At 42.2% G+C, this 26317-nt stretch overlaps 1 protein-coding gene across 1 annotated transcript in view; it reads right to left on the reverse strand.

Annotated features, from left to right (window-relative positions):
* The window catches only part of DNHD1 (dynein heavy chain domain 1), a 67097-nt gene that overhangs the window by 36619 nt on the left and 4161 nt on the right, over positions 1 to 26317 (reverse strand). Inside the window, 11 exon segments of the mRNA XM_046637944.1 lie at positions 54 to 546; positions 1004 to 1161; positions 5091 to 5334; positions 5425 to 5687; positions 9642 to 9693; positions 9827 to 9964; positions 10073 to 10327; positions 18154 to 18310; positions 19896 to 20006; positions 20087 to 20290; positions 24865 to 25038. Coding sequence (XP_046493900.1) covers positions 54 to 546; positions 1004 to 1161; positions 5091 to 5334; positions 5425 to 5687; positions 9642 to 9693; positions 9827 to 9964; positions 10073 to 10327; positions 18154 to 18310; positions 19896 to 20006; positions 20087 to 20290; positions 24865 to 25038 — 2249 coding nt within the window.

Raw genomic sequence — 26317 nt, forward strand, 5'->3', positions numbered from 1 at the left:
CATTTGGAGGGTCTATTACAGGGTGATGGTGGAGGGGCGGGGATCCTCAGTACCAGTAAAGACGGCATAGGCACGGTGCAGTTCAGTGAGGTGGTTGACTGTGTTCTGGAACTGACGCTCCAGGGAGATGAGCTGGCGCTCAGTGCTCCTCTGCTCTTGTGCAGGGTCCATGAAGGGACCTGACAGGGCCTTCTCAATCAGGCCTTCCAGCTCTGCCAATGCTGCCGCTATCAGCTGTTGCAGCTTGGGCACAATGGCATGTTGCTTGCTGAGCAGGAACTCTGACGCCTGGCTTTTCTCAAACTGAAATGCCTCCCACACATCCAGAAGCTATGGGGCAAGCAGAGGGCAGTCAAGTAGATGTAGCTGTGCGGAAGGGGGAGTGAGAGGGATGGGGGACTCCTGGAACTGCCCTCTCACCGAGACATCCAGCGCCTCATTCTCTGCATTAAAGAGGCTGAAATGGTTGCGGATGAGTTCATGGAGTGACCGTATGTATTCCATTCGCTCCTCCAGCTTGGTGTACTGCTTACTGGCCTCGTTCAACTGCAGGAGCTACAGCATGAGACCAGCACCCCGACAACCCTGCGCACCAGTTTGGGCCCATCCCTGAGGGGCACTCCCACCTTCTAGAGGCTCCAGACCCCAGCAACCACCTTTTAACCAAGTGGGACCAGGGGCAATTTGACCCAGGTCTCTGTGAAGACAGCACAGTTCCTCCTCCACCAAATCATTACCCTGATGACAGGGCAATATATCCAAATCTGACTATCACAGAGAGCAGAATTATGCGTCTCTCTTCATACCAGAGCCTCCCACAGCCATGAGAAAACTGAGGGCCATATGAACAGGGCGAGAATTAGCAAGGGCAGGTCACATATGTGAGCGGTTTAAGAGCATCAAGCTCCATGGGGAGCTCAGCTGAGACCTGAACAGAGTGTGCTGAGCATCTGAGCAGGATGGGGCCTGGATAAGCTGAGAAGGAAGGATGGGGAGAGCCCACCTTCTGGGAGCACCGTGAAATGGTGTGAATGTCTGAGTTGATGGTTTGAAAGACCTCTATGAAATCTGTGAGCTCTGTCATTAGCTGTTGACTGCGGCTCCAGCACTCGTTCTGCACCTGTGCAAGAATGTCCTTCCTGATGCTCTCCAGCTTGGATTCTGAAGACAGGAGAGAGTTAGTTGTTAGGGGGTGCACAAAAAAGAAGGGGTGCTAGGGGAGCGCTGTGGGTCCAGAGTGGGAGAAGTCTGAAGGGGAAGCCAGACCATGAATTCATTCCTTCACTCATTGAACACTTACTGGACCTCTGCTCACTGTCCAGTCAGCTGCTCTACACTGGGGCTGTGCTGGGCACCAGCAGACAAGAGTGAGTGAGTGAGACAGAAAGTGTTCCCACCCTCAGAAGCTCACAATATGGTGGCAAACACACATATATAAATGGACAGTCACAAACCAGTGTGATAAATGCTCTGCAAGTGCCCAGGAGCCCTCAACCTGGCACAGCAAAGGGAGAGGAGGCCCATTGAGGCTGCGAAAGGTCTCCACAGAGATGGGGTCACTCGAATTAAACGTGTTGAGTAGTTAATGTGCCAAGGGACAAAGGCACACCAAGCAGATGAAATAATAGCACATGCAAAGGTCCAGGAGTGATATGTCAATGAATAGCAGAATGTCCCATCAGAGATGAAAGTTTTCTTTTTGGGGAGTCTTACTGCCTCTGCTCTAGTAGAAGAGGTACCCAGAAGAGTGTGCAATCTGCTTTTTGTTTTTAAGGATTAAAGGAAAGAAGCTGTCAGGTGGATATGGGGCTAGGAGATAAAACTGGAAGCTGCCTTGGGAGATATGAACATTCCACTGTCTCTGAGGGAAGGAATAATACCAATATGATACTTCATCAAATCTTACTGACTGTAAGAAGCACCATTATTTTATAAACCACAAAAAAAGAAAAAAATGATGCCATCTAAACTCTCACACGCCATCAATCTTAATACACTTCTTAAGTTCAAAGATGTTAAAATATACATAGAACAGCAGAACCCAATATAGAAATATAATATGTAGTATACCACAAAATACTGTACAGGGTGCTTACTATGTGCCAGACACAATGTCAACTACTTTACTTGTACTAACCCATTTAACAGTCACAAAAACTCTTTGAAGTAGATACTATTATTGTCCCTATATTATAGAAAAGCAAACTGGGCTGAGAGAGGGTAAGTAACTTTATCTACATCACACAGTGGCAGAGCAAGGATTCTAACTCAGGCAGCCTAGCTCCACTGTGTTATATTTTATGTTTTGAGTTATGAAAAGTAAGTTGACTTATCCCTTATGAGCATCTCTGCAACTGGAAAGTGGGATCGTGAGTTCCAGAGACAGAGAATTGAGACATACTGGGGATGGCACTTTTGGAGCCTTGGAGGAAGTCACCAAGAGGACTGGGCACCAAGAGCTGAGACTGAGAAAATCAAGAGAGAAGGAACCTATCAAAGGGCACCCAGGGTTGAAGAGAACACAAGGATGCATACTTATCCTTTTTCAAACTATCCCTCTGACCTATGACAGTAGCTAGGCTGTTGCAGTGGTGCCGCTTTTGGACTAGCTGCATCAGGCAGGCAAAGGCAGAGAGGAGCTCAACAGCGACACCATACGGCATAGAGGAGTGATGGATTGATAAAATACAAGGGTTGTTGGAGATGGATGGGAAAACAGATTTGAGAGAGATTTAGGAGGCAGAAGAACAGAAAGCATTGGGCAACAGGTTGGATGTGGTACAGTTAGGGAGAGGGAAGAGCAAAGGATAAACCCAAGTTTCTGGTGAGGACAACTTACCAGAGTGGATACATTTGCTGTTCAAGGGAGCCCAGGTAGAAGAGGAACAAAGTTGGAGAATAAGAAGATAAAATTAGATCAGCAAGAAGGATGAGAGCAGACAGAAAGGGATAAGGTGAAATGAAAAAAATTAAGCACCTACTGCATGCCATAGTCAATGCCAGGAATATTGCAAATAGTATCTTGTTTAATCCTCCTTGCCATGACCCCATGAGTGACTGTTTTATTATGTCCATGTTACAAATAAAGAAACTGAAGCTCAGTGATCTGAGGTCGTACACACCAGTGAAAAAACAGAGCCAGGATTCTGAACCTGTGCTTTTCTCTCCGTTTCTCTTGAAGAGGCCAGCTGATCCTGCACTAAGGATCAAGGTGCTAACAAACTAGGAAAAACACAGACTTCCCGCAACAGGGGAGGAAAGCCTGCCCAAAACAGGGTCAGAAAGAAAGCAGACCAATTGCAGGCCCTCCTTGTTCCTGCCCTGCACTCCCTGTACATTTAGGAGGGGAAGGGAAAGAGTGGGGAGTTTTTGTGGCCTATGAGATACCTCATGAGGCATGTCCTTTCAGCTGTTGAGGAGCAGAGGCAGGAAGGGTGAGGCAGGTAAGCACTTTCAAGCAAACTTTTTCAGGCCCTCACTCCAAGGCTTCCCACTTTCATAAAGAAAGCAGGCCTGGGAGCCATGCGTCCGAATAGTATCCAGTCTCTGCAGGAAGTAGACACTATTGGTTACTGCCATCTTTGGGGGTTAGGTGAGAAAACAGAACAAGCTTCCTGTTTCCTAGAAGAACACATCACTGGCTTCCCAGTCCACCCCACTGTGAGCTTCTCCAAGGCCAGCTCCTAGGTGGAGGCACTTAGCTAGGAAACAATAGCATGAGGCATCCTTCCCAGGGGAAGGGAGAAAGAGAAAAGAGGAACAAGACTAGGTCTTACACCAGATTTCTCGGAGACCCTGGGAGATCAACAACTGGGCCTTGGCCTAGTGGGTGTAGGTAGTGGCAAGAGGAGGGAAACTGAGATGGATGGAGGAGGAAGCAGACAGCAGGGTGGGCTTGAGCTCCACTTTCCATGTGGAACTTTTGGAAGACACCCCCTTGCAGGGTGCCCTTATGCTCACATGACATGAGATAGTCATAGCAGAGTAGAAGTCATGGTGTGATGTGTTGTGACAGAAAGAGGGCCAAACAAACTTTCCCAAGTTCCCCACAGCTCTAAACCATAGGGGATACAGAAGAGAGCAGAGAGTTGATAGCCAGAGTGCCTGATGGGGTTCCTGAGTTGAGGGGCGAGGGACCGTGAAGCAGAAACTATGGTGGTGGCCAGCCTAAGACAAAGACTGGATGAAGGGTTCACTAAAACCCCAAGGATCTGCAATGCCAGCAGGAGCCCCTGCAGGGCCGAGTCAGCAAAGGTAGAAACTCTGGGCTCCTAGGAGCCAAGAGCACACATCCCAGTTACACTAGCTCAGGACACAGAGGGAGCAATGTGAGAAGGAGGGCAGAGACCAGGCAGGGATGCATTACACCTCAGCAAGGGTCACAGAAGCCAGTAGAGAAGAGCACGCAGCCCAGAGCCCTCTTCAATGCCAGATGCCACCTTGGAGAGGAAAAGAAACAGAGGACACTTGAGAACAAAAACAACCCTGAACTGCAGTATGAAGTTTGAATTGACCAAATACCCAAAATAGACTGAATTAGAGCAAAAGTGTTGCTTTAAATGAAAAGCGCTTTCACTTTTAACTGGAATGTATTTTTCTTTCACTATCAGCAGAAGTTAGGACTACAGAGTAAGACAAGATTAGTTAAAGAGAGTAACTTTTTACACATACAAATTGCAGTGTCATTTTGACTCTGCTACCTGTGGAGAAGAGGCACCCTTGATTCCTAAGAATCTCTGTAAAGAAACTGAGTTCTCTAGCCTAAAGAGTAGGCTAAGATTTTTCTCAGTCACATTTGGTTTGAACTACTTCCACACCATGAAAACAGAAAGTGTCAGGTGACAGGAACATGATTCCTAAGGAGAATGGGGAAAGAGCAGAGAGCCAAAACGGATGCATAAGCTGTCCTCGGTAATGATCATACCTTTCATTGTAAAGAGAAGGGGCTGGGACCTGCAGCTTTGGGAGGCTCTACAGGGCCAATGAGAGGCCCACACCAAAGGTCCCTGGAGGACACTCCAGGCCCAAGGAGGCCATGTGGATAAAATAAGGAAGGCAGAAGGAAAGGAGGGGGGATAAGCAGCACTCACCCAGCTCAGCATGTACGTCACGGCAGCTCAGCAGCAGCAACCTGCCTTTTGTGACCAGCTCTGCAGGTATATTGGAGACACGGGCCTGCCAAGTGTTCAGGCAGCTCACCAGCAACACGTAGTTCTTGATAGGACAACCTCTCATGGACTCCAGCTTCTGAGGCCCCCAGGCTTGCAGGAACTCATAAATGCCTGTCATCCAGTGATGCTCCTTGCAGAATTCCTGCACCTCCCACAGCATGCCCTAGTGGAAGACAAGGTGCTTAGGACAGAGCTGGGTGGCCATGATGGGAATTGGAGGGTATCATCCCACTCCTTAAACCTCTGTTCTCACCTCCAGCAGGGCCTGTTGTATAGTCAGTGCCTGCTGGATTCGATGGTTGTTGTCTAGGTCCTCTTGCAGCTGCTTATAACTGGGGGGCAGGTACTGGCCCCGTAGCCGGTACCCACGGACCTCCAGGGCTTCAGTAATTGTGTGAGACTTCCAAGGCCACACTAATCCTACATTCGGGCCACAGAAGATGCGCACAGCATCGCTGGACTGGTCCTGGAATTTGGGCATCAGGGATCCTGTGTTCGAGTCCTCCTCTTCATCTTCTGGTGGGGTACATGCCATAATTGTCCATGTGTGCCCTCCAGGGCCCACACACAACTTCTCTCTCTACCTTGAGTGTACACAGACATTACACACACAAACACACACACAATCCCTGCTCACAAGTGAGTTTGCACATACATCTACATCCCAAGCACAGTACATCAGACCCACCGAGGGAACTTATTAGTTAGGGTTCAGGAGTAGAGAACAGAATTTACTCTAGCTAGTATAAGGAGGAAGGGAATTATTATGGAATATTAAGTGGGTTGCGAATAATTGGAAGAGCTGAAAAACAAAAACACTCTAGCCTAAGTGTCTAGGGCTCTGTGCTACCTGGTAAATTGAGATGTCACAGCCATACCACCAGCTACAAAAGCACATTGCCTCTCTTATGATCTCCACCAGCAGAATGGATGGCATATGCCCTGCTTCTCTCCCCTACTGACCTCAGTTCTGAACTGAAGTCTCATGTAGATCTAAATCACATAGGACACCTAGCTGCAAAGAGGTCTGGAAGTGTACAGAGGTTCCCTCGAATGAGTAACTCAGACATTTTACAGAGTAAAGCTTCTTGTCAAACATATATATATTTTTTTTTTTTTTGAGGAAGATTAGCCCTGAGCTAACATCTGCCACCAATCCTCTTCTTTTTGCTGAGGAAAACTCACCCTGAGCTAACATCCTTGCCCATCTTCCTCTACTTTATATGTGGGACGCCTGCCACAGCATGGCTCGACAAGCAGTGGTTAGGTCCACACCCAGGATTTGAACTGATGAACCCCGGGCTGCTGAAGCAGAACGTGCTAACTTAACCACTGTGCCACTGGGCCAGCCCCTTATCAAACATATATACAACTTTTCATCTCTTCAAAATTTCTTACAGATTGGCAAGAAAAAAAAATCTCTCTCTCTCATCTATGAATCCACTCACTGCTATACTGCTTCCCTCCATACTTCCTCTTGCCGCTCATACTATTCATACCTCACACTCCCAAGAGACCATCCCTGCCATATGCAGCCCCTGGGAAAAAATACAGTAATGACAGTTTCATGCTTTGCAGCGTATCTCTAAGCTAACTTCAACACCATCCCAACCAAAACGTACATCAAAAGATTTTATAATAAAAATGAAGCAATCTTCCGTCCCTTTTTATTGTAACAGATTTATTTTACCACCAAGATCAAAATCTTGGTAGGATATTGTCATAGTAAAGTTAATGGAACAACTCTGAGGAACTTGACACCTGCCAGATGAGAAAAATGATTATCTGATTACATTTTCTCAGTTTTAAACTGCAGAAAATCCCTGATAAGATTATAAGGACATCAGATAGTAATATTAATACTGTCTTCTTGGTCAAAAAATGTTCCAGTAGTAAGACTATCCTCTGGAAAATGGCAGAGAACACAGCTTAAGACTGGAGGATATGATATGATCCAGCTATCCTACTACTGGGTATTTATCCAAAGAACATGAAATCAACAATACTAAGAGATCTATGCACCCCTATGTTGACTGCAGCATTATTCTCAATAACCAAGACGTGGAAGCAACCCAAGTGTCCATCAATGAATGAATCGATAAAGACAATACGGTATATATATACACAATGAAATACTACTCAGCCATAAAAAAGACAAATTCGTCCCATTCACAACAACATGGATGAATCTTGAGGGTATTATGTTAAGAGAAATAAGCCAGACAGAGAAAGGCAAACATCATATGATTTCACTCATATGTGGAAGAAAAACACACAGATAAAGAGAACAGATTAGTGGTTACCACTAATGAAGGGGGTGGGGAGTGGGTGAAAGGGGTAAAAGGGCACATATGTATGGTGATGGATAAAAACTAGAATATTGGCAGTGAGTACCATGCAGTCTATACAGAAACTGATCTATAATAATGTACATCTGAAATTACACAGTTATAAACTAATATGACCTCAATTAAAAAAAAAAGACTGGAGGATATGTTGCAATGATGTTATTAGTACTAAACTGAGTATTCTTCTAGGAACTACAATCTAGTCAATGTATAACTTTCTATTGTAGGGGGCTTATTCTTCATATTTTTATGTATAACCAGAGGTATTGAAATCATGCTGTAACTTGGTTAAAATGCCATACAAATTTTGCCTCATTTAAGTAAAAGATTTCTCAGATGGAAGTATGTTTCTTAAAGACTACTAGTAGTGTTTTAACTGCTATATATTTACTTTTATTGAATATTGCTCTAATTTTCTTAAAGAACTTAGGGAAAATCCTGAATCAGAACTTTGGTTCTGGTTCCTTCACAATTTTAATTTGATTTTCCATGCTGATCTTTTTTTTCCTTCAAATTTTGATTCTGAAAATCTCAAACATGTAGAAAAGTTTAAAGGTTCTATGAACACCTTTATCCACCTACCTAGATTCAACAATTAACATTTTGCCACACTGCTTTATTTGTTTTTCCTTCTCTCTCTCTTTCCCCTAAACTGTTTGAAAGTAAGATATAGGCATTGTGGCATTTCACCCCTAAATACATCAGTCCATACTGCTCTTTTAAAAGTAGAAGGGACAACCCAGGGGGCCGGCCCTGTGGCCGAGTGGTTAAGTTTGCGCACTCTGCTTCGATGGCCCAGGGTTTCGCCAGTTTGGATCCTGGGTGCGGACACGGCACCACTCATCATGCTATGGCGGCATCCCACATGCCACAACTAGAAGGACCCACAACTAAAAATACACAACTATGTACTGGGGGGCTTTGGGGAGAAAAAGGAAAAATAAAATCTTAAAAAAAAAAAAAAAAAAGAAGGGACAACCCAAGACATTGCAGGTGAATATTTTCACTTACATTAGAATTGAGAGTAAAAGTTTTGTGTTTTTGTTTGTTTTGCCATTCAAAGGAAAATACTACAGCATATCCATAATACAAATTAGTACAACATATAATAAAAAAAATACTATGAAATATCTTGATTTATCTAAGTTTTTAATATGGATAATAGTAAGAAGATACTATCTGTAGCATGTATTACTATGTGCTGAGCACTATACTAAATGTATTATCCCATTTAATCTTCAAAACAATCCTGCAAGTTAGGTATTTTTGTTATTCCTATTTCATAGATTAGTAAACTAATGTGTCTGATTTCAGAGCCCTTCTTCCTTCCACTGTACCAAGTAAAACAAATACCAAAAGCCGCTATCAATTAAACTAGATTCATTTGAGAAAAAAATTTGCCCCAATTGGTGTGATTTGTAAAAGACATGAGCTCCTTCCAGTGAACCTTTTTCCTCGTTGTCACCTATTTCCTAAAATTAACTTTGTGTCTTTAAATCATCTTAATGAAAGTATACTACTTGAACGGGAAAATGAAAAAGCATCTACATGTCTGGACACATTTAATGATTTTACTTGTGACAATGTTAGCATTCCAAATAAAGGAAATGTGAAGACGTATTTCTTCCCTGATAGTTAACAAGTTCAAGGCTTGATAACAAATAACTGGTTAAAGTAACTCAAAAGTACTAATGAATTATTCTATATGAAATGAAAAAGAACCCTATGAAATAAAGCAAATACTGAATAAGCAGGGTTCGTCAAACGAATACAAACTAACTTAGCAATCAAATTCAACAGTAAATGAAACACCATTATGACATTAGTGAAACACCACATGGAGTTTGGATGAACCAGAGGAAGGACAATGTACTCACTCACAGTCTTTCATACACCCCTCAATACACTCAGATGAATGCACACACATACACATAAGCACAGGCATGAGCAAGCAAAAAATACCCCCACCCTTCTACTCCTCAACACATGTGTGCAGCACCCAGGGTAGAGCTGCTCCATCCACACCCAAGGCCTGACTCTACGGCCATGCCACTAGCACAGTGCATGTGCCATTCCCCCTCCTTCCACCCTTCCCACCTTCTGCCTAGGTCTCCTTAAATACCTTCAGGACACAGGGAATCCCAGTGGGTCTTCAGGTCTGCAGATTGCATTACCTTCAAGCCAAAGGATGGAGAAGGGGCAGAAATGGAAAACAAGGAGGGTTCAGACTAGGCTGAGAGCTTCTGATTACACAGAGTATAGGAAGTGGAAATTCCTACAGACAGCCCACTGCCCAATCCAGAATACCTTCAGGGCAGAGGACTTGACAGACTGTAGGCCCCCAGTTAGAATCTGGATTATACTTTCAATACAGGGCTCATGAGATAGCTGGCCACAATTATCAAAGACCAGCTGTGCTAAGAGAAAGGGATTCTGCCTTGGAGCCTGTAAAAAAGGGCCAGGAGAGGTCATGGGGCTAGATGTCAGTATCCGCTCCCCTCCATCTGGCCCTTGACTGCCTGCCCACCTCCAGATGCCACCCCTCCACCTCACTTGCAGAATGTTGGCCACAAAAGAGGTTATCTCCTCCTCTATGATAGACACGAGGCTCTGGCAAATCATGTAGTCCACTAGGCGGGCCAACCGTCCCAGCTGCAGCAACCAGGCCTCTGCCTGCCTCAGCTTCTGCTCCAGCTGCTGGCACTGTACCCTCTGAAGGTATATGGAGCCTTGGCTTGCCCTGATCCTCTTGCAGTTTTTCACTCGCTCTTGCAGGCCCTGTTGCATGTGATATGTGTCCTCATGAACCTGTCAGTGTAGAGAGTGGAAAATTCACTGGAGAAAGAAAACTCCACTGGGGATGGAGAGCAAACCAGCCATCCACTGGTCTGTGCAGAACTCTCCGGTTTTGGAGCCTGAAACCTAGAACCTAGATATGCACACGGTGGGCTGCTTTTTAGTAGAGATTAGGCTTAGAAATCTTTAAGTGACTAGAGAAGATGTAAAACAGAGAAAATATATTGAGAGGCCACATGTGTTAATTTGATAGACCAGGCCTGTCTACTAAAAGCCCCTAGGGTAGAACTCAAACAGAAAATCTGTGCATGTGTAAATAGAGAGGTTCACAATGCACAGATTAGACAAAGAAAGAGAAGAGATTGGATAAGTAGGGCTCAGCAATAATTCCAGGATCTGGACTCCAATCATTAGGCCCGGGTGTTGTGGCCTGCTGACTAGCACAATACTGCCTTATGTGATAGTTTGATAGTAGAAGCTCTCTGGGTACTGACACAGACTTTCTATTGGGGGATGGGGAATATGGGATAAAAGTCTGGAAACCTCTTTCTGGGTTCTTCTCACATCTGGGAGGTTCCTCAGCCTACAAAGGCTGCTGACAGCTGCCACCTCTCTGGGCCTGTCCTGTTCAGGAACAGAGGGCAGACACCAGAAAGATATGCTTAGCCAGATGGACCTTTTGTCCTTGCTGCTCTCCTGTCCTTTTCGATGCCCAATAGAGCTTACGATTAGAATTAATTGTTGCCTGTGAATTGTCTTCTGCTAATCCTGAGCTCAAATCCCAGTCTTCTGAGACCCAGACATAAGGTAGTTGAGGCCTAAACTAGGTGCATCATACACAAACATGCCCTCAGACCTGCTGAGATGTCCTCTTCCATGATCTAGCAACACCCTCAATACCCAGTGCTTCCCACTTCGTAGCCCTTAGTCCAGTGCATCATCATTATCTAGTTACTTGTGTGACTCATTCACTACAGATGCTCCTTGACTTACAGTGCAGTGGGGTTAAACCAACCACATCGAAAACATCCTAAGTCAAAAATGCATTTAATATACCTAACCTACCGAACATCACAGCTTAGCCTAGCCCACCTTAAATGTGCTCAGAACACTTATGTTAGCCTACAGTTGGGAAAAATCATCTAACGCAAAGCCTATTTTATAATAAAGTGTTGAATATCTCATGTAATTTATTGAATACTGTACTGAAAGTGAAAAACACAATGGTTGGATGGGTACTCATCCAAAAAACACTGGCAACAACAGTACAGCGTAGAATATTGCTTGTTTACCCTTGTGATTGTGTGGCTGAGTGGGAGCTGCGCTCACTGCTGCTGTCCAGTGTCACAAGAGAGTATCATACTGCATATAGCTAGCCCAGGAAAAGATCAAAATTCAAAACTCGAAGTATGGTTTCTACTGAATGCGTATTGCTTTCACACTATCATAAAGTCGAAAAGCCGCAAGTCAAACCACCGTAAGGCGGGGACCATCTGTACATTGTAAATTCTTCAAGGAGGAGGCCTCTGTCACACCTTATTTCATTTACTCTACTGCTTAACACAGTGCCTCGTATGGGTAGTTCTACAGTAAATGTTTGTAAAAAAGAATGTATCACCTCACATTGAAAGGGCTTACTGAGTGTCAATTAGAATAAAACCATACAAACAACAACAACAAGAGTTACGATAACAGAGCATAATCAGTCACAATTTTAAAACCTCACCACTAGGGGCAATATCTTCAAAGTTCCGAGGAGATTTTTTTAAACCCAGAATTCCGTATCTAGCCACAGTGTCACTGAAGTTTGAGGATAAATAAAGACATTTTTAGATATACAAAGACTACAAAAATTTACCATCCACAGATTCTCTCTGAAAAAAAAAATAGTATATTTCTGACAGAGGAAAATGAATATAAGAGGATAAAGTGGTCTATAAGAAGCTTTGATGAGCAAAGAAACTTGTAAAACATATTGTTAATTATAAATGGGTAGGCTATAAAATAAGAATGTTTGTAACAATCCAGAATTAAAATTTCAGGAGATATCAATATAAGCATAATAGGAAGGGTGGAGGGTAGAGAGAGGAGAGAAAGGGAATGAGGAGAATGCTGAGGTACTTATTCTGCTTGGGAGAAAGATATGGAGACAAATTCACACTTGGCATTCATTCATTCAACAAATCTTCACTGAGCACATACTATATGCCACCCCTATAATATAGAGATATACTAGTGAATGAAGTAGACAAAAATCCTTACCCTCTGTGGTGGGGGAGTTGGAAACAGAAAAAAATACAATGAACATAATAAGTAAGCAATTTATATTCTATGCAAAAAGGTGATAAGTGTTATTTAAAAAAAAAAACCCACAGAGCAGGGAAAGAGGGATGAGAAGTGCTGGTGACAGTGGGCTTTACAATTTTAAACAAGGTGACCAGAGAAGGCCTCTCTGAGAAGGTGCTTTTAGAAAAAGACATGAAAGACACATTGTTATAAAATGTAAGTTGAACAGCTACACCTGTTGGACAAGGGTATAAATATCTTACATATGCATTCAGCTGCAAGTAAGAGAAAACTAGAAAAAATGCGGCTTGAGCAAGTAAAAGGTTTATTTATTTAATGCAATAAGAAATCCCTGGATGGCATATTGGCCCAATAACATCAATCAGAACAAAGCTCCTTCTGTCTTCTTCCTCCTCCATCCTTAATATGACTTTCACCCTTATCATGGTGAGATGGCTTCTCTATCACCAGGAATTTCATCTAAGGGTCAGACAATAAGACAGGAGTAAAGGTCCAAAAAGACATTCTAGTTGAATTTGCCTGTTTTAAAGTTTTCCAAGTGACTTCCATTTACATTTCATTGCCCAGAACTGAATTACATGGCTTCCTCCAGCTAGCAGTCTATGAAGAGAAACAAAATCAACATTCTAAAACTAAGAAAGATGAGTAGGCACTGAGTAGTTCCTGGGCAATGACAAGAAGAATAAAATGTATAATATCCCAATCATTAGAGGACAATAACATCAACAAAAAGGTAAACAATCCAACAAAAGACAAGAAACACAGGAAGAATCAAATAGAAACCACAGGAAATAGGAAACACCAAAACCAGATGGGAGAAGTAAGTCCAAACCTATCAGTAGTCACAATAAATGAGATAAGCTTATTGCAAAACAGATCTTCAGACTAAATGTTTTCCAGCTATTTGTAAGAGATACACATAAAACAAAACAACAAAGGAAGACTGAAAACAAAGGGATAGAAAGAGATGGATCAAGCAAATGCTTGATGCTCTTAACATCAGACAAAAGAGATCTCTAGTAGAAAAGCAGTAACAAGAATGAAGACTTTTTCATATTAATAAAGTCTCCAGGAAATATTATTATGAACCTTTATGCACATTACAGCATGATTTTGAAATACATGTTCCAAAATGAAAGATCAAGGAGAAATTAATAAATGTACAGTCATAGGAGGGGATTTTTAACATATATCTCTCAGAAACTGAAAGATAAAGTGGGTAAGAAAAACAATTGTGGCTATAGAATATTTGAATAAAACACTGAATAAGCTTGGTCTAATTTCTTAGGTTGGGTTCCCTAGAAGCAGAGCCTGAGACAGGAACTTGGGGAAATGAGATTTATTGAAGGAATAATCTTTAGGAAACAAAACTCTAAGGGTGGGAGGGAAGTAAAACAAGGAGGGGACAGCGCCAAGCAAGGTACAGCGAAGGTGGTTCTTGGTCTGACGTGAAGGGGAGATGGCTTTGGAATGTACATCATATTGTAGAGTTGTCCCACCACAAGACAAGGAGCCAGAAAAACAAGTCCACATGAAACTGGAAAGGGAATTGGAAAGCTGTTCCACATGAAAGAGACTGAAGAGAAGTGACTGCTAAATGCAATGCATGATTCTGGATTGGATCCTGAAGCAGGAAAAAAACATAGCAGTAAAGAACATTATTGGAATAATTGGCATATTTTTAATAAGACTGTGGGTTAGATAACAGAATTGTATCAAAGCAAAATTGCCTAATTTCTGATAACTGTACTAGAGTCATAGAGGAAAATGTCCTTGTTCTTATGAAAAACACACTGGCATACATAGGGGTAACGGGACTTGACATCTACAACTTACTCTCAAACAGTTCAGAAAAATAATGTATATGCATAGAAAAAGAAAGAGCATAGGTGATAAAGTAAATGGGACAAAATAACAATCTGGGTAAAAGGTATATGAGAGTTTATTACACTATCCTTGCAACTCTCCTAATAAGTTTGACATTATATCAAAATAAAAAGTTACACAGAAAGAAAGAGGAAGAAAGAAAGAGGAAGAGAGGAAGGAAGGGAGGGAGGGAGGGAGGCAGTGAGGGAGGAAGGAGGAAAAACGGTTTACCCCAGAAAGGCAAAGGTGGTCTAACACTGACAGTTTGCCTTATTAATAGACTAAAGGAAAAAAGTCCCATCATCATCTAAATAGAAGCGGAAAAAAAATGACTGGACAGAATTCAACTCCCATTCATGATAAAACCTTATAGCAAACTAGGAATTAATGAGAACTTCCTTAAAAATTGACAAAGGGTATCTACCAAATGCTCACATTTAATATCTTTATTTATTCAACATTTCAAATCTATTCTAGTTATTAGTAATGCTACAGTTTAATGGGCAGCAGCGTGCTTTTATTCAGCGCAGATCACAAGCTTGCTTCTCTAACAATACAGTTGACTAGCTGGGATGATTACTGATCTTCCCCTTCCCTACTTCCACCCCTTTGGGGGGACTGCCAATAGGAACAGGTTCCATTCCCGTCTACATAGCAGCACAGACTGTGGCTCCACATATTGCATGTGCTTGTCTTTTCACTCTTTTTATGGTGCTTTTTTAAAAGTTAATTTTAATATAGACAAATGTATTAATTGTTTTATTGTTTAAAATTTTTATATTTTGTTTAAGAAATCCTGAGATAAAAATATTATTGTATATTGCCCTGTGAAAGCTTTCTGGATTGTCCTTTCACAATTATGTCTTTTTATGCACCATAAATTAATATTTGGGTATGGTGTAGCAACTATTAGAAAAAAATAATGTTTTAAAATACCATTGGGGCTGGCCCCGTGGCCGAGTGGTTAAGTTCGCGCGCTCCGCTGCAGGCGGCCCAGTGTTTCGTTGGTTCGAATCCTGGGCGCGGACATGGCACTGCTCGTCAGACCATGCTGAGGCAGCGTCCCACATGCCACAACTAGAAGGACCCACAACGAAGAATATACAACTATGTACCAGGGGGCTTTGGGGAGAAAAAGGAAAAAAATAAAATCTTTAAAAAAAAAAATACCATTTACAATAACAACAAAAAAATATCAAGCATCCAGTAATAAACCTAATGAAATACATTCAAGACCTCTACTGGAAACCTATAAAACCTTGTTAAAAGAAATTAAAGAAACGAAAATAAATAGAGATCAAATGTTCACAGATTAGGAAATGAAAAATTGTCAAGATATCAGTTCTCCCCGAAATTGATCTATAGATTCAAAGCAAGCCAACAAAATAATCCTTTAAACTATTTTGTGGAGATTAATAAGCTGATTCTAAACTTTGTATGGAAATTCCAAGAACCTAGAGTAGTCAGGGAAATCCTGAAAAACAAAAAATTGTAGGACTTACAATACCAGATATCAAGACTTATCATAAAGCTACAATAATTAAGACAGTTGTGACTTGACAAAAAGATAGACAAATAGACCAATAGAACAAAAGGAAGTCCAGAAATAGACCAACACATATACAATTGCCTGATTTAATAAAAGGACACCACTGTAATTAAGTAGGGGAAAGGACAGGCTTTTCAATAAGTAGGAAAAATAAAACTTGACTGTCACGTCACATCATACATAAAATTTAATTTGAAGTGAACCATAGAACCATTTCTAAACGTGAAAGAAAAGGCAATAAAATTTCTTTGGGGTAGGCAAAGATTTCTTAAACCAGGACTCAGAAGGTACTAACCAAAAATATTGATTAAATGAACTTTATGAAAATTAGGAAGTTCTGCTAATCAAAAGACATCATTAAAATAGTAAAAAGGTAAGTCACAGACTGGTAGAAAATACCTACAATACATACATATATTTGATACATATTATATATAAAGAACTCCTACAAATTAATAGGAAAAAAACAGGCAACCAATAAAAATGAGCAACAGAGTTAGACACTTCACAGAAGAGGGTAACAAAATGGCCAATAAACATATGAAAAGATGCTCAACATCATTTGTAATCATAGAAACACAAATTAAAACCACAATGAGATATCACGGTAAACCCACCAGTTCGGCTACAGGTAAAACTCTGACAATACCAAGCGTCAGTGAGAAGACAGGACAACTGGAAGTCTCCCATGCAGTTGGCAGGAATATAAACTGGTACAACCACTCTAAAAAACTGTCTGGCACTGCAAAACATACATATACCCTATTCCAGCAATTCCACTATTGGCATAAATACCCCAAACAAATGAGTGCTTATGTCCACCAAAAGATATGTACGACAAAGACATGTTCAAGGCAGCATTATCCATAATAGTGAAAACCTGGAGCCAATCCAAACGTCCATCGATAGGAGAATTAACAAATAAATTGTGGTACATTCATACAGGGAAATACTACATAGCGTACAAAAGAGTGAACCACTAGTACCTGAATATTAAGGATAAATCTCACTAATAGAATGTTGAGTGAAAAAAAAGGCGGACAGAAAAGAGCACATGCTGTCTGATTCCATTTAAATAAAATTCAAAATCAGACAAAAGTAATCTCTGGTGACAGAGGTCAGGGTAGTGGTTACCTTTGGGGGCATTGACAATTGAGGAAACAGAGAGCTGGCTGAGGTGCTGGAAATGCTCTACACCCTGTTCTGGATAGCGGTTACATGGAAGTATACATATGCAAATATTTCAAAACTGTACACTTAAAATTTGTTTACTGCATGGAAACAATCTCTTAATAAAAAGAATAACTACTGACTATAAAAATTATAACTATTTTTGTGACATTAAAATAAAGGTGGGATTTATGAACTGGGAGGTAGAGAAAGGCTGTAGAGCAGCTCACCCCCACCTTCTGCCCCATTCAGCTTAGTGCAATGGCAGATCCAGCTGTTATTGTCTGGAGGCTAAAGGCCATTTCCCCGTATGAACATACCAAAGGCCTTCACATCACTTTTCACTTTCACAAAATCTGGGTGGGTTCCCTCTCTTGGAACTGGACTATCTGTAGACAAAGATTAGTCGGAGAACTGTGTGAATATCCAGCCCCACCTGACAGACAACAAACTGTAATGGTAAGTCCTGGGCAAGAGGCAAGTACACAGCAGGGCCTCCCAGGGCCCTAGACAGGAGGCATGTACCACAGATGCAAAGCAGGCGTAATTAGGAAGGACACCATCACTGGATGCTTCCACCAGCCACAGCGGCCTGCCAAAGGTTTAAGATAGGTTCAAAGATAAGCCCAGCAGCATGAAAGATCAGGATTCCAACTCTCAAATTCCGTAATGCTTCTGGCTCAAACAACTGAAAAAATAGACATTATGTTCCTTCTCCTCCCTGCTCAAGGCCAGGACCAACCTTCAGGGAAAGGTTGAGTCCAAGTCTCTGCCCATCTGTTACTGATCCATCCACCCAGAGCAGAGACTGCTGTTGCCGGGCTCTGAGACAACTGCAGGGTCCAGGCCACCCAAGGGATCCCAGGAGAACTTAAGCCAAGTAGAGGCTGGAACTCTAGTGAGCTCAGCTTGGAGAAAATGTTGACAATAGACTAGAACCTCTTACCAGTCGAAGGATGGATGCGCAGAGGTGCAGGCAGCGCTGGAGCACCCGCAGAGCCTTGTGCTTCTCCTTGGCCAGAGCCCGCTGCAGATCTAGCAGCTCATAGGACCGATCTGGCTCCTGGGGGAGCCAGGACACAGAGTGCAGCTCCTGCAGAAGCCTGGAATCAAGGGTTAAGCTGGTCAGAGCTGACATCTCGGCTCTCTTTCCTTGGACACCTTTGACTTCTTCCTAGCCCAGCTCACCTCAGAATAAGCAAAAGTTGAGAAAGGTTATAATATTCCCAGTGACCAACAGTGACACCTTCTGCCTGAGAGTTCTTTGGAAGAATTCAAGCCCAGGAAGTTGCTGGCTGGGGAATTCTTTGGGAATGGCCTGGAGTATGTGCAAATGTTTACATGAGTGATCTTTCTGCCAGAAGAGAGGGTCAAATAGATCCTAAGATCTGACTTAGGAGGAGAGATTACAGAGGCTTCTTCCCTTGGAATAGGGCAAGCTGAGGACCCTAAAAGTCTCGATGAACAGGTGAGTTTTAGGATCAAAGGTGATGAACCTCCACCTTCCAAATGGGCTGACCATCCCTGAGGAAACCCATTTCTGTTACCCACTCCCCCACCACCCACCCTGAGAACTCCACATCTCTAAACATCCTTGAAAAACATGAAAGACTCCATTTAAGCAGAAGATGATCATAATGGGTGTCATTTATTCAGTACCAATTAAGAGGCACTGAACATGGTACTTCATATTCAGTCTCATTTAACTCTCACTACAGCTGTGTAGCAGAAATCTTTATCCTGAGTTTTCAGATCAGGAAACGGAGGCTCAGAGAGTAAAGCCCGTGCTAGTATTCAGGATTTAAATTCAGATCCAGCCTCCAAGCTCGTACGTTTTTAATTACACCATGATGATTAGGTTAGACTGGAAGATGCCTAGAGCAGAGGTTGCAAACTACTAGCCCATGGGTTTTCATATTATGTACCACTAAGAGTTAGCCAGCACAGCGTTTTAATAAAAACTTGAGCTAACCAAAAATTAAGAAATTTTACAACAAAGTGTGGATTTCTAGGAAATCCTGAAAATAAGGTGGCTGACATGCTGGAGCCATACTCCCAATGGCAACAGTCAATTGGAACTGAGTAGTAACTGTCCTCTTTAGATGTAATCTCCAGACTGCAGTCCCCACACTCCCTAATGTCTTGCACCTAACCCAATGCATTTCTTCTATAGCTCCTGTTGGGTCCCATAGGTGTTTGAGTTCACAACTCCTATCACAGAAGATAACTCAAGAGGCTGAGGAGTACAGAGAAACCAAGAAAGTACTGAAAATAGGAATAACTAAGCTTTTCCAAAAAAAGAATCCAAGAAATACCATGGAAAGAGCAGAGAGTTCAGATTCAAACACCTGAATTAGAGTCCCAGATTTGATACTTAATAATTGTGTGATCTGGGGCAAGCTGATGTAGGAATATGTAATTACATGGAGATATGTTCAGAATGAATTATTCAGAGAAAAAAACTAGTTACTTAATAATATGCAAAGTATGTGATATATATGTGATAGAAAAAAGACCACAAAAGTAGGCAACAAAATGTTCATAGTAGTTATTTATGGGTGGTGAGATTAAAGATTTTTCACCTTTGTGCTTTTTTGTATTTTCCAAATTTTCCACAAGAAACATATTATTACCTTTTATAAAAATTACTTTAAAAAATCCATTTAAGTTGTGTTTTGAAGACCTCACCTGCTAATATGGAGCAGCCCCGTTCCAAAGTGGGGCACAGCACAGAGCAGATGCTTCTCTAGGAAAGTCCGACGCCATTGCAGCCCCTGCAACTTCATACTCTTCTTCCAACTGCAGATCAGAAGGCAGGGACAATGTGCCACAGCTCTCTGCAACACTTCCCCCCAAATTCCATACCCATCATCACCTACCAGGCCAAGGCCTTGCGTAAGAGGCAATACTTGAAGAATGGAATGAACTGGAGTTGTTGCCAAAGGACAGAGTGGCGGTGCCAGGTTCCCAGTGTCATTGTCTCACTGCCCTCCACAGGATGTACATGTAGGATCCCAAAGGGAGAGAAGATGTAGTGCTCAGGATTCACCTTGTTTGGTGGCACCACCGTCAGGCTGTAGGGCCTTTAAAAGAAGAGCTCTGATCAGTGGCAGCCCTAGGAATTTGAGAAGACTTCAGGAAGGGACAAAAGAAGGACAGGGAGATGAAAAAAGGAGGCAGGAAGGAAGGCAGAAGAAAAGGGGAAGAGAGGAAAGAGAGACGAAGGATCTTCAAACTAGAAAGATGGAACAAATGTTATTAAGAAGAAATGGAAGCCAAAGATAGATAGGAAGAAAGAAAAAGGCACCTAGCCAGTTCCAAGAAGTTCCTATCTCCAAACCCAGATACGTTACATCCCATCAAATCTAAGATACTAGCAGTTGTAAGATGCAGCACTTTTTTTTATGAAACACTAAAATAAAACTGCTGCCAATACGATACTCCACCAATTTGTAAGAAGCATCGCAATTTCAGAGATGTTGAAATGTGAAAAAAATGTGCATTTTAGAAATGATAAAATACATATATCCCTAAATACTGAAATAATATGCAGAGATAATCACGGAATGCTGTTTAGAGTAACCGAGAATGAGGAAAAGCAGGGGGCAACTAAAAGGCCAGACACAGGCCATTAAAGAGGAAACCTGCAACCTCGTGAGCCAGACTCGTTCATGTCTCCAGAGCCACTTTAAAGTCCTACAAGTTCTCCTACTTCAGTGAGATGTACCTACAGCCCACATTACGCACAATTTATGTGGAGCTGTATAGTAGTTGAATGTAATTGCAGTAGACTAGCATAATGCTATGGGCACATTTAACAAAGCATGTATTAATTTTTATTTTGTAGTTTTCTTTTCATAACTTGGAGCCAGTAATATTTTTAAGTATTAAATATATTTTAAAGCTCTTTAAAAGCTGTATGTCCTAGGTCTTATGCCTATAATACCTAAGAGAGAAAATGGGTCTCCTCTATATCTCATTTCTCTCAACTCTCTAGAATAGGTTATTAAGCAAATAACTTGAGTATTGGATAGATACCAGAATGAGCTCACTAAGTCAAGTCATACAAAAATTTTAGTTCATTCCTGATAAAGTGACTAGATCTTCTGGAGTATTATTTTCCCCAAATTACAGATGAGAAAACTGAAACAAAGAGAAGTTATAACTTTGCCTAAGGTAGTTAAGAGAAGAATAGAGGATTTAAAACCAAATTTACCTGACTCAATCCCCCTCTCTTAACCACTGGGCCATTTGGCTTCCATAGGATAGCTTCCTATCCTAACTGGGCCCTGGCTCTCCCAAGGGGACACTCCTTTCTGCATGACTTTCTGGATGGAGGCTGCTCTTTCTGCACAGGGCCAGAAATTAAAGAGCAGTCTCTTCACTTCCCACGGCTCCTTTGGGGGATATTCACTTATTCTACAAATGCTTATGATGCCAAGCACTGTGTCAAGCACTGAGGATACAGCAGCGAACAAGAAAAATCCAGTCCTTGACTTCATGAAGCTCAGTTAAACCATTATCAAGTTCCCCTCTGTCCAGGTGCTGTGATGGGAGATGAGGACATAAAGAAAACTACTGCATAGTCCTTGTCCTCAAAGGATGCAGATTAATTGAGCATTAAGTGATGTTAGAGAGTAAATGGGGCAAGTCAAGATCTTCCTGAGTCCCAGATCCATATATTCAACTGATGCCAAAACACCTCACACTCTATGTCTGCACATATCTGAGACACAGCAAGTTCTATACTGAACTGATCATTTACTCCCTCCAAATTTGTTCCTATTTTGGGTAATTCATTCATTCATTCAACAAATGTCACTAAGTTTCTATTCTATGCTAAATTCTTCTAAGCCCTGAGGATACATTGCTAAATATAACAAAACAAACTTCTTGCCCAGGTAGAGCTCTCATTCTACTGGAGAAGAAAGACGATAAACATAGAGGGGAGGAGGGGGGAAGAGGAGGAAAAGGAGATTGGCAGTGCCAGGGGAGGAGGGAGTGCAATTTTAGATGCGGGGGAGAAGGTGGGGAGGTGATAGTTGAGCAAATACTCTAAGGAAGTGAAGGAATAAATTCGTAGGCAAAATCCCTAAGTATGAATCAAAATCCAGGACAAATACAAGAAAAATTTGATAAATTCAAACACACTGAACAAAACCCTGTTACATGGCAAATAAACATACAAAATGCAACAATAAAGGCCAGGCTCCTACTTTTGCTGATGGTACACTAGAAATTTGGACCAACACTCCCACTTGAGAATAACTAGAAAAGTTAGGCAAAAAATATCTGGATAAAATATGAAAATCATCTGTGTGAATGCATCAGATAACCCACAAATCAAATCCCATGGGCTTTGGGTTGGGACCCTGGTTACAATATCAGTTGAACCAGAAAACACTTCCCTCCTTGGTCAGGGCCCTGAACTACAACTTCTGTTCTTCAGCTTTCTGAGTCTCAGCTCCTCTTCTCAGACTCTAGGAGCATATAGTAAAACTGACACACAATTGCCTCTGCTGGAATTGACAGGCGCCTCTGTTTGGGGAAAGCAGCACCAAATGCTAAACTCACTTCCCTGGGTTCCTCCTTTGGCAGATGTTGGTCCTGTAATTATTCACTTCTTTTTTAGTTCTCTTGCTCATGGTTTCTGGTCTTTCTATGTACCTAATTATCTTTGATTGTGCTGCTTCTCTGATTATGACTGAGCTGATAGTTTAAAGTCTTAAGCTTGTAATTTTCTTTCTGTAACTCTCCACCATGGTCAACAGGCATCCCATCCCACACTGCTACTATTACTATCATTACTGCCAGGCAGTCAAGTATAGTAGTCACGAGGTGTCAGTAGGTAGTTCATCATATTCAACCACAAGTGATAATTTAATTATTTGTGATGTCACTACATGTCCTGGATTACTTGTATCCTATTTCGCATTAGCAAGGAGTTCAGCATTGTTCAAGGCCAAGGCCATTACCAAAACAATATCAGAATCCCATATTTGAGGATCATTTCCTGGGACCACTTATGTATCAGTTAGGGGCCAGTCAGGAAAACAGAAACTGTACTAGGCATTTCAAAAAAGTGAATTAACAGACAGAATGTGTTTTTTTAAAAGGTGTCAGAGGACTGAAAAAGCAAAAATGGAACACTAAGGTAGCACAGAAATAATAACTGCAGGAAATGGATGCAGCTTCAGAACTAGAGGAACAAAGAGAAGAGGTTTGGGTTCTTAGAAGCTATGAGCTTAGAGGAGGGGCTGGTAGAGTTGGGACTTGGATTTCTAAGGAGATGCTGCCTGGCTGCTATCAGTGCCTAAGGAGTTTGGAAGAGGGGCCTTGAGAGTTGAGACTCAGAACTCTAATGGGAAGGTGCCACCCAGCTGGTGTTTGTACCTCTCAGGATCATGAAGAAGCTGATTTAGAAAGTGCCTGCTGCTGCCGGGGTGAAGGACCATTTCTGGGGCAACGCTGACAGGAAGAGCAAGCAAAGGAAGAAGAAAGTCTCTTCTCCTCTGATCCTGCTGTCCAGTCTCTTTCTAGCGCCCCCTATTAATCAAACCTAACAGGAGGCCAGCTGGAAAAGGAGAAATGGAGTTTGCAGAGTCTCATGCCCAGTATCACAAAGCAGAGAGAGAAGAGTAGAATTACAGCCAAGAGACAATTGCTTAATAACTGACACAATGCTCTCAGCGAATGTTTGTTAAATAAATTGATCAGTAAATGAATGGATGATACAGATCATTGGTGCTACCTAAGTTCAGAAGAAAGAGATCAGTATATGCAGGAAAGAAGGCTCTCTCTGGGAGAGTGTATCAGATGTGGCTTAAGAGCACGGACTTTTAAGATAGTCCTGGGTTTAAGTCCTGTTTCCACCACTTACTATGTGTCTTTGGACAAGTTACTTAGGCTGTCTATGAACCAGTCTACTCATCTCATGTATGGAAATAACAACAGCACCTAGCTGGTAGGTAAGAATTAGATAACACACGTCATGTGTTAATTACCACAATGCCTCGTATATAGAAAAGCTTGATTAACGCTAAGTATTATTATTATTTCTGGGAAGAGATGGGACTTTCATTGGGCCTTTAAAACTAGGTAAGATTTGGATCTAATGGAAGAAAGTGAATGAATGCCTCTTGAGTCATGTGGAATGAAGAGACTTGTTTTTATAGCCCCAGAGATAAAACTGGGACCAGGAGGTAGAGGTTAAATAAAGCAGATTTTGGTTCAGTCTAAGGAATGGATGCCTTGGGGGAACACAAAGCTTCCTTGACTGTAAAGATTTAAACAAACACCTGGTTTTTACATTGGAGTTGGAAGAGATCACCATTAAATTCCCTTCTGAGGTGATGATCAAATGTTTCTATCATTCTAAGACAGAATAAAGAGGACAGAGCAAAAAGTAAAAAAGGATGACTAAGATGAAGGGCTGTGAGAGCAAAGGGGTCCAAATACGAGGTGCAGAGTGGAGAAGAGGAGGCTGAGGAGAAGGGAAGAGGGGGGAAACTGGGAGACAGAGAAGAAATGAGAGGGGAGAATGAGAAATGAGAAGGATAGGAGAAGAGCACGTGTGGAGAGGAGGAGGGGAAGATGGCAGGGGAGGAAACCAGGGAGTGTGGGGAGTAGGAGAAGGGGTCTGGGCAGAGGCACTCACCTAAAGTACCGGCTGGGAGCCACATTGAGGTAGAGGAAGTGGATCTTCTTCAGGCACCTCTCTGCCTTCAAAATGGTCATCACCTGGCTACCCAGCAGGGAAGTCTGAGGTAAAAAGCCAGTGCTTCCCCTACGGAAGGGCTTCTCCCCAGGAACTTCAGAGTCAAGCTGAGGCCTGTATGATAAAAAATCAGGAGAGAAGAGGCAGAGCAAAGAGATCAGGTTGCTACTGTTGGCCAGTGAGAGGAGGAGCTAGATCAGGTGACTGAGAGTACCTGATTTGGCACTGTCAGAGCCTGTCTACTGCCACTAAGGTGTCCACAGACTGAGCAAATGCAGTGCATGATGCAACACACAGGCAGCTATACTCACACAGACCTGTGCATGAACCACTCCCCTTTCTGATAAATGAATAATCATTCTAGATTGATTGTGATTACTATGAAGTCAGTATTATACGATATTGAGCAAAAGTAATGGGAATACTTAGTTTTCCCAACTCGTTTTCCCACCTTGCCAGCCCACAGTCCCTGATTTCTCCTCTCTGACAACCTTCCTAACCTTCTAGATCTCCTATCTTTCCTCCCATTATACCTGCTTTCCAACTCTGCATGATCTCCATGCCTGTGACTCTTTCTTGCTCTTCTCCCAACATCACAACCTCTAGTTTCACATCATTTCCTTTCCAGCCAGGATCCAATGGTGCATCCTTCAACCCCTCATCCTTTGATAACGTCAATCCTCTTACCCTTCTACCACATCAGTCAACAAAACTGATATGGGAAAATTAATCATCCAAGAAACTGGAAGTTAATTACCTGGACTAAATAATTTTGGTTGGGGTGACCTCAGAGCACACACACACAAAAAAACTCTGAATAACCAAACAGACTTAAACAGGGTATACTAGTGTCTTTAATTGACACAAACCTAGATCAACAGAACAAGTTACCCCAGAGATAATCCTATTCTAAAGTTTATATCAACAATAGGGTTCATGATCTTGATGTTGGATCAGAACATCTTAATAGTGTAATTGCTATTAAAAGTTCATCTTCTCAACCATTAAACTCCTACATGACCTAGGTAGATTCAGAGGATCACAGAACCAGGAATATGGGCTCATCTATAGATTTCTGGTATCCGGTCTCAACTGTGGGCTCACTCTGCTCTGATGTCTTATACACGTCCTCAGACAGCTATCTCTTTCAGGCTCCTCAGCTGCTATTCCAGTCCGCCACCTACCCCCATGCCCAGCCCCGCTAAGCCCCCAGTCCCACCCCTTCTCTGCCTTCTTCCCTGCCCAAAGAAAACTTAGGTTCTCAGCCATGAAATTCCTCAAGTTCAGCTGCCTTCCTACACATTTATCTGCACATACTCGCATCTTAATCTTGTCTCCCAGTTTGAGAGGAAGGAGTGTCCTTTCTTCTCTGCAAGGCTATTCCTCCATTTGT

The sequence above is a fragment of the Equus quagga genome, chromosome 14 (genome assembly GCF_021613505.1).
Source record: "Equus quagga isolate Etosha38 chromosome 14, UCLA_HA_Equagga_1.0, whole genome shotgun sequence".
Taxonomy (NCBI): Eukaryota; Metazoa; Chordata; class Mammalia; order Perissodactyla; family Equidae; genus Equus; species Equus quagga.